The sequence below is a fragment of the Mandrillus leucophaeus genome, unplaced genomic scaffold, assembly GCF_000951045.1.
Source record: "Mandrillus leucophaeus isolate KB7577 unplaced genomic scaffold, Mleu.le_1.0 Scaffold139, whole genome shotgun sequence".
Classification (NCBI taxonomy): Eukaryota; Metazoa; Chordata; class Mammalia; order Primates; family Cercopithecidae; genus Mandrillus; species Mandrillus leucophaeus.
This window is the reverse complement of record NW_012101354.1, coordinates 2,205,247-2,220,402: the sequence shown is the minus strand read 5'-3', so window position 1 is coordinate 2,220,402 and position 15,156 is coordinate 2,205,247. Positions and strand designations below refer to the sequence as shown.

At 47.4% G+C, this 15,156-nt stretch overlaps 1 protein-coding gene across 3 annotated transcripts in view; it reads left to right on the top strand.

Annotated features, from left to right (window-relative positions):
• The first annotated feature begins 2,883 nt into the window (after window positions 1-2,883).
• Window positions 2,884-15,156, top strand: part of TARS2 (threonyl-tRNA synthetase 2, mitochondrial (putative)) — a 21,799-nt gene continuing 9,526 nt past the window's right edge. The window contains exons 1-10 of one of the 3 annotated variants that reach the window (XM_011973612.1): window positions 2,884-3,032; window positions 3,374-3,570; window positions 5,202-5,325; window positions 6,820-6,944; window positions 7,601-7,718; window positions 7,805-7,869; window positions 8,613-8,691; window positions 13,794-13,940; window positions 14,122-14,220; window positions 14,842-15,059. In XM_011973612.1, the coding sequence (XP_011829002.1) occupies window positions 2,967-3,032; window positions 3,374-3,570; window positions 5,202-5,325; window positions 6,820-6,944; window positions 7,601-7,718; window positions 7,805-7,869; window positions 8,613-8,691; window positions 13,794-13,940; window positions 14,122-14,220; window positions 14,842-15,059 (1,238 nt within the window). In that variant the 5' untranslated portion in view covers window positions 2,884-2,966. The remainder of the gene's footprint in view (window positions 3,033-3,373; window positions 3,571-5,201; window positions 5,326-6,819; window positions 6,945-7,600; window positions 7,719-7,804; window positions 7,870-8,612; window positions 8,692-13,793; window positions 13,941-14,121; window positions 14,221-14,841; window positions 15,060-15,156) is intronic. The other 2 variants (XM_011973613.1, XM_011973614.1) reach the window with 2 other exon arrangements.

Sequence of the window (15,156 nt, the reverse complement as noted above, 5' to 3'; positions counted from 1 at the left end):
AAAAAAAAAAAAAAAAGAATAGCTGTTTCCTAGGCTGACTAACGGATTAAAATTTCCCAATACTACGGCATATGCTAGTCACAAGTCCGAAGTTGTAGAAGAACCAGTAACTCATGAATTGGCCTTAGCTTGCTCTTGCACTTGCTTACTTGCTTGCTTGCTTCTTACAGAGGGCGGATGGAATAACTCAGCATTCCTTCCTTCCTCCCTCCACTGCAACACAAGTTACATAGGTGATGATGTGGTAGTTGATTGATCGGCATCCCCTCAGCACCCAGCTCACTGCATTGCACACAGTAAGCAGTCAGTAAATGATGGATGAGTATAAGGAGTTACCTTCTCAGGGTAGCCTGGTTATTTTACCATCCCTTTACTATTCTAACAAAAGAGGACAAGGTAGAATGATTAAAGGGACGATGTCAGTGTCTGTTTCCTTTGGAGCATCAACTCAATACTGTGATTGGTACACAGTTGATTCAATACTTTTTGAGCACCTACCATTTTGTTGCCTGCAATACACCTTCCCTTTTGGTGCAGAGGCATGAGAAGAATTCTGCCTGTTGACACCCTTTCTGAATGCCATTTTAAAATTCTTAACTACCTTCTCCCAACCACACACACACAAGTTATCTTCCTCTCCCACACTCTTGTCTCTTTCTCTTTGTATTTCAGGGTGCCTAACATATCAGAAGATGGACCCAAGATCCATAGAGGTGCTTGTGACTCAGATCAACTGCCCTCCCCAGGAAACCTGGTCTCTCTGGAAACCTTGATTAAACTGCTTTTTCTGACACCTCTTCCTCTACAACCCTTGATTGTATCACCACTGAAACTTCAGAACCAACTCTAACCATCCTCACCTCCAGGACTAATGGGAATTACTGACAGCCTGATGGCTACCCCCAAGTCAGTTTCCCTGCATACTTTACTACAAATCTGACCGTGTTCCCATATTTACTGAGTAAACTTGATGAAATTTACCTAGTCCTGTGTCCTAGATGTATCAGGGAGAGGGAAGGGAAAGAATAAAGGGAGTTGAGAGCTGGGATAGGAATTAGAGGCAAAGGGCTTATGTAGGGAGCAGAGAGCTAAAATTCTAGTCAAGCACCTCTTTCTGAGGTGATGGGGGAGTACACTGCGAGTGAACTCTACTAGAGAAAGCACGGTGTGGTAAAAGAGAACCAGGCTTGGATTCAGAAATCACCATCAGCACTTGCTGTTTGACCTTAAATTCCTCATCTGTAAGATTAAAAGGTCTCCGCCGGGCGTGGTGGCTCACGCCTATAATCCCAGCACTTTGGGAGGCTGAGGCAGGTGGATCACCTGATGTCGGGAATTCGAGACCAGCCTGATCAACATGGAGAAACCCTGTCTCTACTAAAATACAAAATTAGCTGGGCCTGGGGTGGCACATGTCTGTAATCCCAGCTACTCGGGAGGCTGAGGCAGGAGAATCGCTTGAACCTGGGAGCCAGAGGTTGCGGTTAGCCGAGATTGCGCCATTGCACTCCAGCCTGGGCAACAAGAGCGAAGCTCCGTCTCAAAAAAAAAAAAAAAAGAAAGAAAGAAAGAAAGAAAAAAGATTAAAAGGTCTGTAAAGTCCCTATTAAGCACCACGAGTATAAAGGGACTCAAACTGACCTCTGTAGATTCTTGGTTCCAGCTTTTTTGGGGTTTTTTTTTTTTTTTTTTTAGATGAAGTCTCCCTCTTGTCCCCCATGCTGGAGTGCATGGCGCGATCTCGGTTCACTGCAACCTCCACCTCCCGGGTTCAAGCGATTGTTCTGCCTCAGCCTCCCTAGTGGCTGGGATTACAGGCACCCGCCACCATGCCCGGCTAATTTTTGTATTTTTAGTAGAGACGGGGTTTCACCATGTTGGCCAGGCTGATCTAGAACTCCTGACCTCAGGTGATCCACCCGCCTCGGCCTCCCAAAGTGCTGGGATTACAGCGTGAGCCACCGCGCGGCCATCTTTGCTCCAGCTTTAAAGTGGTTACATTTACCTGTAGTCCCAGCTACTCCCTAGGCTGAGGTGGTCAGTTGAGCCCAGGAGGTCGAGACTGCAGCGAGCCATGATTGTAACCCTGCATTCCAGCCTGGGCAACGGTGAGACCTTGTCTCAAAAATAAAAAATAAAACTGTTACACTCATTTATCATAATAGCTTCTTGTTGCTTTTGCCCGTTACCAAAAACCACGGGCCACACTAGACGATTTACATAAAATTTAACTCAACAATTGGGAGTAACGCTATTCTCATTTTATAGTTGAGAAAATTGAGGCTTAGAGAAATTAAGTAGGTCGGGCAAGGTGGCTCACGCCTGTAATTCCACAACTTTGGGAGGCTGGGAGTGGGTGGCGAAGGGCGGGGGTTGCTTGAGCCCAGGAGTTCGAGACTACCCTGGCCAACGTAGTGAGACCCCCCCCCATCCCCATCCCCGGTCTCCATTAAATAAATATGAGAAGTTAAATAATCTTCCCAAAATTACATAGTTAATGGCAGATCCAGAATTTACACAAGGTCTGATTCCCCAGTCTATGCTCTTAAGTTTTGTTACTTGCTGTAAGGACCATGCAAAATAAAATGTATAGTTAAAGGGAACTTACTAACTGCCATTTCCTGTCTGTTTTTCTCCCACTCTCCACCTCAAAAGTTCACCTACCCTTGTCCTCAAAGCCACAGGACGCATAATTGCTATTTTTGGGTTTCAGCTGAAACGCCACGGGTCTGGGGGGATAGCGAGGGTGTGTTACACTTTCGGTCTTCCGGTCAGCCGGAACCACTCACACCGCTGCTTGTGCTGTGTGGGGGGTAACTCTTCGGAGTTCCTGGAGGTGGTGCCAGACTAGAGTGGCAGCTGTAGTAACCAATAGACACGGACTTTGTTGGACCAGAAACCAAGGAAGAATTATGTGTAGGAGAAGCGGCGATAATCTGAGGATGCAGGCACGGGTGTGAAGGAACATGGGACTGTATCAGAGGTGGCGGCGGCTCCGGCTCCAAGGTTTACAGGCTTGCAGGCTACACACGGTGCGTGAGGCACCCCCAAAGTTCCGATCCTCATCAGACCCAGCCCAGCCGAAGTCCCCAGATTTTTATGTTAACCCAGCCTCATGCCACTCCTCCTCTCCCTGGTCCTCCGAGTCCCCAGAAAAGGTCTCATATCTAAACTCGTTATCTAATTCTCGAGTTAGCGGTCTGGGGAGCGCAGAGCTTGAAGGGCCCCCAGCGTAGGGTCCTGTATCACCCAGTCCCCTTAAAGAGTAGGAATTCGGACGAAGTCCACTTTACCATCCCAAAGTGCCATCATCCCCAATTCTAAGAAAGAATGATGGGACGTGTGTTACCTGCTAATACATCTTTCCCTCCAGGCAGTTGTGTCGACCCCTCCACGCTGGTTGGCAGAGCGGCTTGGCCTTTTTGAGGAGCTGTGGTCTGCTCAGGTAAAGAGATTAGCAAGCATAGCACAGAAGGAACCCCGGACTATTAAGATATCACTTCCTGGAGGCCAGAAAATTGATGCTGTGGCATGGAACACAACCCCCTACCAACTAGCCCGGCAGATCAGGTAACAGGCCCATCCTGTAACTACCAGGATTATCCTTCTGCCCTTTTACTTTCTCTTCACTTGAGCAGGGGAAGAAAACTTGGTCTGCTTGTTTCTGTTCCATGCCCATCAAGATAACCTTTCTCAAAGATTTTGTTTTTGTTTTTTGTTGTTGTTTTATAGAGACGGGGTCTCTCCTATGGGGAAAAGAAAGACAGATCAGCCTGTTACTGTGTCTATATAGGAAGAAGTAGACATAAGAGACTCCATTTGGTTCCGTATTTGAGATGCTGTTAATCTGTGACCCTACCCCCAATCTTGTCCTTGCAAGAGACATGTGCTGTGGTGACTCAAGGTTTAATGGATTTTGGGCTGCGCAGGATGTGTCTTTGTTAAACAAGTGCCTGAAGGCAGCTTGCTGGTTAAAAATCCTGCCCGTCCCTGGGCAATGGAACATCTCGGTGTGACACCCAATTGTACACTCTGTTTACTGAGATAGGAGAAAACCGCCTTACGGCATAAGGTGGGACTTGCTGGCAGGACTTGCTGGAGCAATGCTGCTAAAAGGTTTATGGAGATGTTTGTATATGCATATCAAGGCACAGCATTTTCCTTTGAACTTACTCATGTCACAGAGATCTTTATCCATATGTCTTACTGCTAATTTTCTCCCTAAAATGATCCTACTGTCCTGCCACTCCCTTATCTTTAAGATGGTAAAGATAATTATCAATAAATACTAAGGGAACTCAGAGACCAGTGCAGGCGTGGGTCCTCTGTAAGCTGAGTGCCGGTCCCCTGGGCCCACCTTTTCTTTCTCTATACTTTGTCTCTGTGTCTCATTTCTTTTCTCAAGTCTCACCTTCCACCTAACGAGAAACGCCCACTGGTGTGGAGGGGCAGGCCACCCCTTCACTCTCCATGTTACCCAGGCTAGTCTTGAACTCCGAGGCGCAAGCAGTCCTTCCATCTCAGCCTTCCAAAATGCTGGGATTACAGGCATGACCCACCAAACCCGGCCTGAGATTTGTTTTATCTGTATTAGTTTCTGCATCAAGAGTCTCTGTCCTTTCATTGGGGAAAGAAATGAAAGCTTCTGTTGCTCTGGTAACTCATTTCACCTTTGCAAGTTTACAGTTGCTGAGAGATGAGCAACTTTCTCCCCACTGTGGATTGTAACCCTATCTTTTTTAAATCATTAATTTACTTTTTAATAATTGATACATAATAATTGAACATATGAACGGGGTATATGTGATGTTTTGATACATGCATACAATATGTAATGATCAAATCAGGGTGTTCAGGATATCTGTTACCCAAAACGTTTATCAATTCTTTGTATTGGGACCATTTCAAATCTTCTAGCTATTTTGAAACATACAACAAATTATTATTAACTGTATTCACCCTACTCTGCTGTGGAACATTAGAGCATATTCCTTCTGTCTAACTCTATTTTTGTACCCATTAGCTAACCTCTTCATCTTCCCTCCCCCATCCTTCCCAGCCTCTGGTAACTATCACTCTATTCTCTACCACTGTGAGATCAACTTTTTAAACTCCCATATAGGAATCAGAACATGTGATATTTTCCTTTTTGTGCCTTGTAACCCTGTCTTTTTCTTCATTCCCACCTCCTACTGCTGAAGTTCAACACTGGCAGATACTGCAGTGGCTGCTCAAGTGAACGGAGAACCTTATGATCTGGAGCGGCCCTTGGAGACAGATTCTGACCTCAGATTTCTGACATTCGATTCCCCAGAGGGGAAAGCAGTAAGTTTCTTTCTTATCAGGAATGCAGTGACTACTAAAACAAGAGATATTATAGCAGGAAATTCTAACATTTTATTCTTTTGCCTCAGTTTCTCCATTTGCAGTTGGGAAGAAGTCTATCACAGACTATCTTGACTGACTGTTTCTGGTTAGGAAACTTATGGTGAAAGTTTTTAACTTAGCTTCGATCTATTAAGCAAACATTTGTGCTAGTGAAAGGGAGAGAGATGATTTGTTGAAAAACAAAAGGATAAATATGTAAATTCAGCCTCCTCAACTTCTGAGCACGTACATTATAAGTCATCTGTAGTGTATATTCAATTCTCACATGGCTTATACAGCTGAGCACACAACCTGGTCACCTCCCCACCTTGTCTTCTTCATGTCAGCTCAGGTAACGTAGACCTTGCCTATTAGGATCCAGAAAAACAAGAGTTCTCCTGCCATCTATGTGTAAATAGTGACCAAATCCAAGAGTAATAGTTGTATCGCACTAGATTCAGGGGACAGAAACAGAGACCTAAGTAACCACTGTCTTAAGAACATAGCATATTCTGACCAAGCACCGTGGTTCACGCCTGTAATCCCAGCACTTTGGGAGGCCAGGCGGGTGGATCATCTGAGGTCAGTAGTTCAAGACCAGCCTGGCCAACATGGTGAACCCCCGTCTCTACTAAAAATATAAAAATTAGCTGGGTGTGGTGGTGAGCATTTGTCATCCCAGCTAATTGAGAGGCTGAGGCAGGAGAATTGCTTGAACCTGGGAGGCGGAGGTTGCAGTGAGCTGAGATCGCGTCATTGTACTCCAGCCTGGGCGACAAGAGTGAAACTCTGTCTCAAAAAAAAAAAAAAAAATTATTCTGAAGCCCTAAAAGCTTACAGGAGCAGCAGAAGACTGACTGGCCTCCAGCTTCTATACTTTGCAACTGGAAAGCACCAAGGATTAAGGGGTGGGGCTGGAGCTTCTATACACTGAAAGAAGAAAAGATACTGGCCTTCTTTCTTTTCTATTCAGTCTTTTTTTTTTTTTTCTTGAGATGGAGTCTCACTCTGTCACCCAGGGTGGAGTGCAGTGGCATGATCTCGGTTCACTGCAACATCCGCCTCCCGGGTTCGAGTGATTCTCCTGCCTCAGCCTTCTGAGTAGCTGGGATTACAGGCGCACGCCACTACACCTGGCTAGTTTTGTATGTTTTAGCAGAGACGATTTCACCATGTTGGCCAGACTGGTCTGGAACTCCTGACCTCAGATGATCCACCCGCCTCGACCTCCTGAAGTGTTGGGGTTACAGGCATGAGCCACTGCGCCCAGCCCTTTTTTTTTTAAGCTTGTTACTTTTTAGTAGATCTCCGAAATCTAGGATCCCATTTTGTGGTAGTTACTCCTAGAAGAAACATACCAGTTTTCCTATCAGCTTTTGTGAAGAAGAGCTAAGAGATCTAGAGGTTAGGGACAAGTTTATGAACTTGTGAACCCCTTTTTTGTCAACCCAGGTGTTCTGGCACTCCAGCACCCATGTCCTGGGGGCAGCAGCTGAACAATTCCTAGGTGCTGTTCTCTGCAGAGGTCCAAGTACAGAATATGGCTTTTACCATGATTTCTTCCTGGGAAACGGGAGGTGAGTAATGAAAGGAAGGAGGAGAATGATTCTGGGATGGTTTCTGAGGCTCTTTTCAGGGGCCTTGGGCTTGCTCCATTTGGAGGAGGAAGCTGGAGGAGGAGGGTTTCTCTAGGTCTCAACTATGACAGTACCTCCTTCTGTGCTAGTCCATGTCCCTCTTCTAACTCTGCTTGAAATTTACCTTGGCTGGTGCACGTGTAGTCCCAGCTACTTGGGAGGCTGAGGTGGAAGGATCACTTGAGCCTGGGAGGTTGAGGCTGTGGTGAGCCATGATCTTAACCACTGCACCCAGCTTGTGTGACAAAGCAAGACAATCTCTCAAAAAAAAAGAAAAAGAAGAAACAAATTACCTTGTTACTTGTTAGCTTTCATAAATTCAAGTTTTACTTAATCTCCCTCATTACTATTGTTCTAACTTTGTCCATCCAGATTTCCTGCATTCAACTTTTAACTTCACGCATAGAGCTTTTTCTCCAGCTGTAATATCTGTTACCTGATTTCCTATTTATATTTTCTCTGAGTTTGTCTGTTTTTGCCTATAACTCTAGATTTATCCTGAAGGACAGGACCTTGCCCCCCTAGCCAACAGGTTTGTCACCCAGGTGATTGATGTACCTCATAGAATGCAACCCAACCAATTCTCCTCTTTCCAGGACAATCCGGGGCTCAGAGCTGCCTGTTTTGGAGCGGATTTGCCAGGAACTTACAGCTGCTGCTCAACCCTTCCGGAGGCTAGAGGCTTCACGGGATCAGCTTCGCCAGCTGTTCAAGGTGGGGTGGAGGGAAGAGGTGGCTCTTCCAGGACATCTTTGTGGGAATAAAGACTTTTCTTCAATCTCCCTTCTACCTTTTTCCAGGATAACCCCTTTAAGCTTCACTTGATCGAGGAGAGAGTGACAGGTCCAACAGCAACAGTATATGGGTAAGAGTTGTCAAGATTAAAGCAAATGGAGAGGTGGGGAAGCATTGAAGAAGGCCAGAAATGTGATAAGGGAAGAAAGAAGATAATTTATGTTGATCCAGAAAATAAACGGGAATGGGAATTGATTTTTTTTTTCTTTTTTTTTTTGAGACGGAATCTTGCTCTGTCTCCCAGGCTGGAGTGTGGTAGCGCAATCTCGGTTCACTGCAACCTCCGCCTCCCGGGTTCAAGTGATTCTCCTGCCTTAGCCTCCAGAGTGGCTGGGATTATAGGCATGTGCCACCATGCCTGGCTAATTTTTTTTTTTTTTTTTGGAGGGGACAGAGTCTCGTTCTGTCACCCAGGCTGGAATGCAGTGGCACGATCTCGACTCACTGCATCCTCTGCCTCCCGGGTTCAAACAATTCTTCTGCCTCAGCCTCCTGAGTAACTGAAACCACAGGTGCGCACCACCATGCCTGGCTAATTTTTATATTTTTAGTAGAGACGATGTTTCACCATATTGGCCTGGCTGGTCTTGAACTCCTGACCTTGTGATCTGCCCGCCTTGGCCTCCCAAAGTGCTGGGATTATAGACATGAGCCACTGCGCCCTGCCGGAGAATTGATTTTTAGCTGCCATTGCCCTCTCAGTAGGACAGTTCCTTTCTCTTCACCTCTTTCTGTCAGCTAAAGACCATGAGAGGGAGAAGGCTAGAAGCTAAAGATTCTGAAAATCACTAACTGGCCTCTTCTTTCTCCCAGGTGTGGCACATTGGTTGACCTTTGCCAGGGCCCCCACCTTCGGCATACTGGACAGATTGGAGGACTGAAGCTGCTATCGGTCAGTTGTGGAACAGAGTTAGGTTAAGATTCCTATTTTCATCCGGGCATGGTGGCTCACACCTGTAATCCTAGCACTTTAGGAGGCCAAGGCAGGTGGATCATGAGGTCAGGAGTTTGAGACCAGCCTGGCCAATATGGCGAAACCCCATCTCTACTGAAAATACAAAAATTAGCTGGGCATGGTGGTGGGCACCTGTAGTCCTAGCTGCTCAGGAGGCTGAGACAGGAGAATCGCCTGAACCTGGGAGGTGGAGGTTGTAGTGAGCTGAGATTGCGCTACTGCACTCTAGCCTGGGCAACAGAGTGAGACTCCATCTCAAACAAAAAAAAACATTCCTGTTTTCACTGGGATGAGCAGGAGAATCTGAAGGTGATCCTTTCTGTCGGCCCTTTTTTTAAATGTTTTTTTTTTTTGAGACTGAGTCTCTCTCTGTCGCCCAGGCTGGAGTGCAGTGGCATGATCTCGGCTCACTGGAAGCTCCACCTCCCAGATTCAAGCGATTCTCCTGCCTCAGCCTCCCGAGTAGCTGGGATAACAGGTGGGCACTACCACGCCCGGCTACTTTTTGTATTTTTAGTAGAGACAGGGTTTCACCATGTTGGCCAGGGTGATCTCAAGTGATCTTCTCTCCTCGGCCTCCCAAAGTGCTGGGATTACAGGCATGAGCCACTGCGCCTGGCCCTGTGAGCCCTTTCTTTACTCTCATAAGCTAAGCAGAGAATACAGGAGAAGGAAACTTTGTCCCCACATTCTAAAAACCCCAGTTTGATGGCACATACTGGACAGCCTACTAGGGCCCAGAAGCCAATTCAGATGCCCTAATATGACGTCATTATTAAGGGGGGTGGAGAAGGAGGGTATGAGCAAGCTGGATGGGTTATACAGGGAAGGGTCGTAGAGAGAGGGGGCGTGGTCCAAGAGGAAGATGAACACCATTTGACAGGCACAGGGAGAATACTTTTAGTGAAGGGCATGCTTTTTATGAGAATACTGTTCTGCATGGTGGCTCACAACTGTAATCCCAACACTTTGGGAAGCCGAGGTGGGTGGACCACCTGAGGTCGGGAGTTCGAGACCAGCCTGACCAACATGGAGAAACCCTGTCTCTGCTAAAAATACAAAATTAACTGGGCGTGGTGGCACATGCCTGTAATCCCAGCTACTCGCAAGGCTGAGTCAGGAGAATCGCTTAAACCCGGGAGGTGGAGGTTGTGGTGATCCAAGATCATGCCATTGCACTCCAGCCTGGGCAACAAGAGCAAAACTCCATCTCAAAAAAAAAAAAAAAAAAAGAAAGGAAAATACTGTTCTGGACAAGATGAGTTATTAGATGGAATGGGATGAGTTGCAAGGGAGCAAGGGGAAATGCAGAAGTGTACAGCAAAAAGCTCTGAACTTAGGCTGGGCATGGTGGCTCATGCCTGTAATCCCAGCACTTTGGGAGGCCAAGGTGGGTGGATCACTTGAGATCAGCCTGGCCAACATGGCGAAACCCTATGGCACAGTGGCCTTGGGTAAATCTTACTTATTTTCCCCATCTGTAAAATGAGCCTATTAATTCCTTTTTGTCCTACCAGTAAATTCACCTCGTAAAGATAATGAAAACCAGGCCAAGCGTGGTGACTCACACCTGTAATCGCAGCACTTTGGGGTGACTGAGGCAGGCAGATCACTTGAGGTCAGGAGTTCGAGAGCAGCCTGGCCAACATGTTGAAACCCCGTCTCTACTAAAAATACACAAATTAGCTGGGTGTGCTGGCCTACGCCTATAATCCCAGCACTTTAGGGGACTAACGCAGGAGCTCATTTGAGTCCAGGAGTTTGAGACCAGCCTGGCCAATATGGCGAAACCCCATCTCTACTGAAAATACAAAAATTAGCTGGGCGTGGTGGTGGGCACCTGTAGTCCTAGCTGCTCAGGAGGCTGAGACAGGAGAATCGCCTGAACCTGGGAGGTGGAGGTTGTAGTGAGCTGAGATTGCGCTACTGCACTCTAGCCTGGGCAACAGAGTGAGACTCCATCTCAAACAAAAAAAAACATTCCTGTTTTCACTGGGATGAGCAGGAGAATCTGAAGGTGATCCTTTCTGTCGGCCCTTTTTTTAAATGTTTTTTTTTTTTGAGACTGAGTCTCTCTCTGTCGCCCAGGCTGGAGTGCAGTGGCATGATCTCGGCTCACTGGAAGCTCCACCTCCCAGATTCAAGCGATTCTCCTGCCTCAGCCTCCCGAGTAGCTGGGATAACAGGTGGGCACTACCACGCCCGGCTACTTTTTGTATTTTTAGTAGAGACAGGGTTTCACCATGTTGGCCAGGGTGATCTCAAGTGATCTTCTCTCCTCGGCCTCCCAAAGTGCTGGGATTACAGGCATGAGCCACTGCGCCTGGCCCTGTGAGCCCTTTCTTTACTCTCATAAGCTAAGCAGAGAATACAGGAGAAGGAAACTTTGTCCCCACATTCTAAAAACCCCAGTTTGATGGCACATACTGGACAGCCTACTAGGGCCCAGAAGCCAATTCAGATGCCCTAATATGACGTCATTATTAAGGGGGGTGGAGAAGGAGGGTATGAGCAAGCTGGATGGGTTATACAGGGAAGGGTCGTAGAGAGAGGGGGCGTGGTCCAAGAGGAAGATGAACACCATTTGACAGGCACAGGGAGAATACTTTTAGTGAAGGGCATGCTTTTTATGAGAATACTGTTCTGCATGGTGGCTCACAACTGTAATCCCAACACTTTGGGAAGCCGAGGTGGGTGGACCACCTGAGGTCGGGAGTTCGAGACCAGCCTGACCAACATGGAGAAACCCTGTCTCTGCTAAAAATACAAAATTAACTGGGCGTGGTGGCACATGCCTGTAATCCCAGCTACTCGCAAGGCTGAGTCAGGAGAATCGCTTAAACCCGGGAGGTGGAGGTTGTGGTGATCCAAGATCATGCCATTGCACTCCAGCCTGGGCAACAAGAGCAAAACTCCATCTCAAAAAAAAAAAAAAAAAAAGAAAGGAAAATACTGTTCTGGACAAGATGAGTTATTAGATGGAATGGGATGAGTTGCAAGGGAGCAAGGGGAAATGCAGAAGTGTACAGCAAAAAGCTCTGAACTTAGGCTGGGCATGGTGGCTCATGCCTGTAATCCCAGCACTTTGGGAGGCCAAGGTGGGTGGATCACTTGAGATCAGCCTGGCCAACATGGCGAAACCCTATGGCACAGTGGCCTTGGGTAAATCTTACTTATTTTCCCCATCTGTAAAATGAGCCTATTAATTCCTTTTTGTCCTACCAGTAAATTCACCTCGTAAAGATAATGAAAACCAGGCCAAGCGTGGTGACTCACACCTGTAATCGCAGCACTTTGGGGTGACTGAGGCAGGCAGATCACTTGAGGTCAGGAGTTCGAGAGCAGCCTGGCCAACATGTTGAAACCCCGTCTCTACTAAAAATACACAAATTAGCTGGGTGTGCTGGCCTACGCCTATAATCCCAGCTACCGAGAAGGCTGAGGCAGGAGAGTCACTTGAACTCTGCCAGGAGGCAGAGGTTAGAGTGAGCTGAGATTGTGCCACTGCATTCCAGCCTGGGCCACAAAGCGAGACAACGTCTCAAAAATAAATAAATAAATAAAAAATAATGAAAACCAACTAATGCAGGAGAAAGGAAAAGTTAAAAAGTGCTGTAAAATATAGACTGTTGGCCAGGTGCAGTGGTTCACACGTGTAATCCCAACACTTTGGGAGGCCAAGTTGGGCGGATAACTTGAGCCCAGGAGTTCAAGACCAGCCTGGCCAACATGATGAAACCCCATCACTACTAAAAATAAAAAATTAGCTGGGCGTGGTGGCGTGCACCTGTAGTCCCAGCTACTCAGGAGGCTGAGACTGGAGAATCGCTTGAACTGGAAGGCAGAGGTTGCATTGAGCCAAGATCACACCACTGCACTCTAGCCTGGGCAGCAGAGTAAGACTCTGGTTCAAAAAATATACATACAGGGGCCAGGCGCAGTGGCTCACGCCTGTAATCCCAACACTTTGGGAGGCTGAGGTGGGTGAATCACGAGGTCAGGAGATCGAGACCATCCTGGCTAACACAGTGAAACCCCATCTGTACTAAAAATACAAAAAATTAGTTGGGTGTGGTGGCAGTGGCCTGTAGTCCCAGCTACTCAGGAGGCTGAGGCAGGAGAATGGCGTGAACCCGGGAGGCGGAGCTTGGAGTGAGCCGAGATTGCGCCACTGTGCCCCAACCTGGGTGACAGATAGATACACACACACACACACACACACACACACACACACACACACACAGGCTGTTTCTCATTAGTACTGTTTAACAGTTTTATTTTATTTTATTTTTATTTTTTTGAGACAGAGTCTCACTCTGTTGCCCAGGCTGGAGTACAGTGGCCTAATCTCAGCTCACTGCAAGCTCCACCTGCCAGATTCAAGCGACTCTCAGCCTCCTGAATAGCTGGGATTACAGACGCGCACCACCACGCCTGGCTAATTTTTGTATTTTTAGTACAGACAAGGTTTCACCGTGTTGGTCAGGCTGGTCTCGAACTCCTGACCTTGTGATCCACCCGCCTCAGCCTCCCAAAGTGCTGGGAATACAGGTGTGAGCCACCGTGCCCGGCCTTTCATTAGTATTGTTAAAGGAGACAGCAGGCACAGGCTTTTGGATTTCATGTGGCCAGGAATGGGATATGGTATAGAAGGCTGACTTTTCTAGCAGCTGTATAGGATATTGATAAATGGAGGAATAAAGTGACATTTGACCAGAGCTTATGGTTACTCCTCTAAGCAGTCATTGATTAGAATGGGAAGGAAATAAGTAAAGGGGTAGTGAGAATGGGGAGAAACAAAGATGGCAAGGTAAGGTTAGGCTTGACCAGGTTGTATGTAGGAATCAAGAGTCAGGCAATTTTAACACTGTAATCTAGAAGAAGGGTGTCTAGAGGATGGAGGTGTTCATCCTACTGGTGGGATTGTTGTCAAGAGGCATACCTGTGACACTTAACACTGAGAGTATCATATGAGTCTTGAAAAAGGTTGGGGGCCTTCAGTCCTCATCTTTCCTTTGATCCCCTATGTCCTCACACAGAACTCATCATCCTTATGGAAGTCTTCAGGGGCCCCAGAGACACTGCAGAGAGTGTCAGGGATTTCCTTCCCCACAACAGAATTGCTGAGGGCCTGGGAAGCATGGAGGGAGGAAGCAGAATTGCGGGACCACCGGCGCATTGGGAAGGTACAGAGATTGGGAAGATAGGGAGGGATGGTGATAAGGGTTGGAGAGAGATGACGCAACCTGATTATGAAATTGGGAGCAGGTTCAGTCACATAGACTGAGCAGCTCCGTCAGTTGTTCTGAGTTCCAAAGCCACCTCCTTGCCCTTGAAGTGACCCAATATTGCTATTCCTGACCCCAGGAACAGGAGCTCTTCTTCTTCCATGAACTGAGCCCTGGGAGCTGCTTCTTCCTGCCACGAGGGACAAGGGTGTATAATGCGCTAGTGGCGTTTATCAGGGTAAGGGGACCCAGGTCTAGAGGAAAGAAGACCAGGGGGCGGCTGAGGGCCTAGAAGAAGCTAAGGTGTTTGTGTTAAAAGATGGGGGTTGGGGCCGGGCGCGGTAGCTCACTCCTGTAATCCTAGCACTTTCGGAGGCCAAGCTGGGAAGATGACCTGAGGTCAGGAGTTAGAGACCAGCCTGGCCAGCATGGCAAAACCCCGTCTCTACTAAAACAAATACAAAAAATTAGCTGGGTGTGATGGCAGCACCTGTAGCCCCAGCTACTGGGGAGTCCGAGGCAGGAGAATCCCTTGAACCCAGGAGGGGGAGGTTGCAGTGAACCGAGATCGAGCCACTGCACTCCAGCCCGGGTGATACAGTGAGACTCTGTCTTGAAGAGAGAAAAAAAAAAGAGGGGGGTGGTTTGGAATCATAACCATAAATATTGAAAGTGCTGGTGACCTTTAATACTACAATTGTGTGGTCTGCAGTTGGGGAGCATAGAGATGGACATGGTATTTAATAGGTTGTGGTTGCAATCAGCATGGCCTGAGGGCCCAGGAAGATCACACAGCTGACACCCTACCTGGTTTCCTTCCAGTTACTCTGACCTTCCATTTCTGTACCCTCCTCTCCAGGCTGAGTATGCCCGTCGTGGTTTCTCTGAGGTGAAAACTCCCACACTGTTTTCTACTAAACTCTGGGAACAGTCAGGGCACTGGGAGCATTATCAGGAAGACATGTTTGCTGTGCAGCCCTCAGGCTCTGACAGGCCTGCCAGCTCCCAGAGTGATGATTCTACCAGGCATACCACAGATATACTCGCCCTCAAGCCCATGAACTGCCCTGCACACTGGTAAGCTGGGAGCTAGGGTTACAATCAAGTTGCTAAATATTAAATAATAGAAAGCACCTTGGGGCCGGGCGCGGTGGCTCATGCCTATAATCCCAAC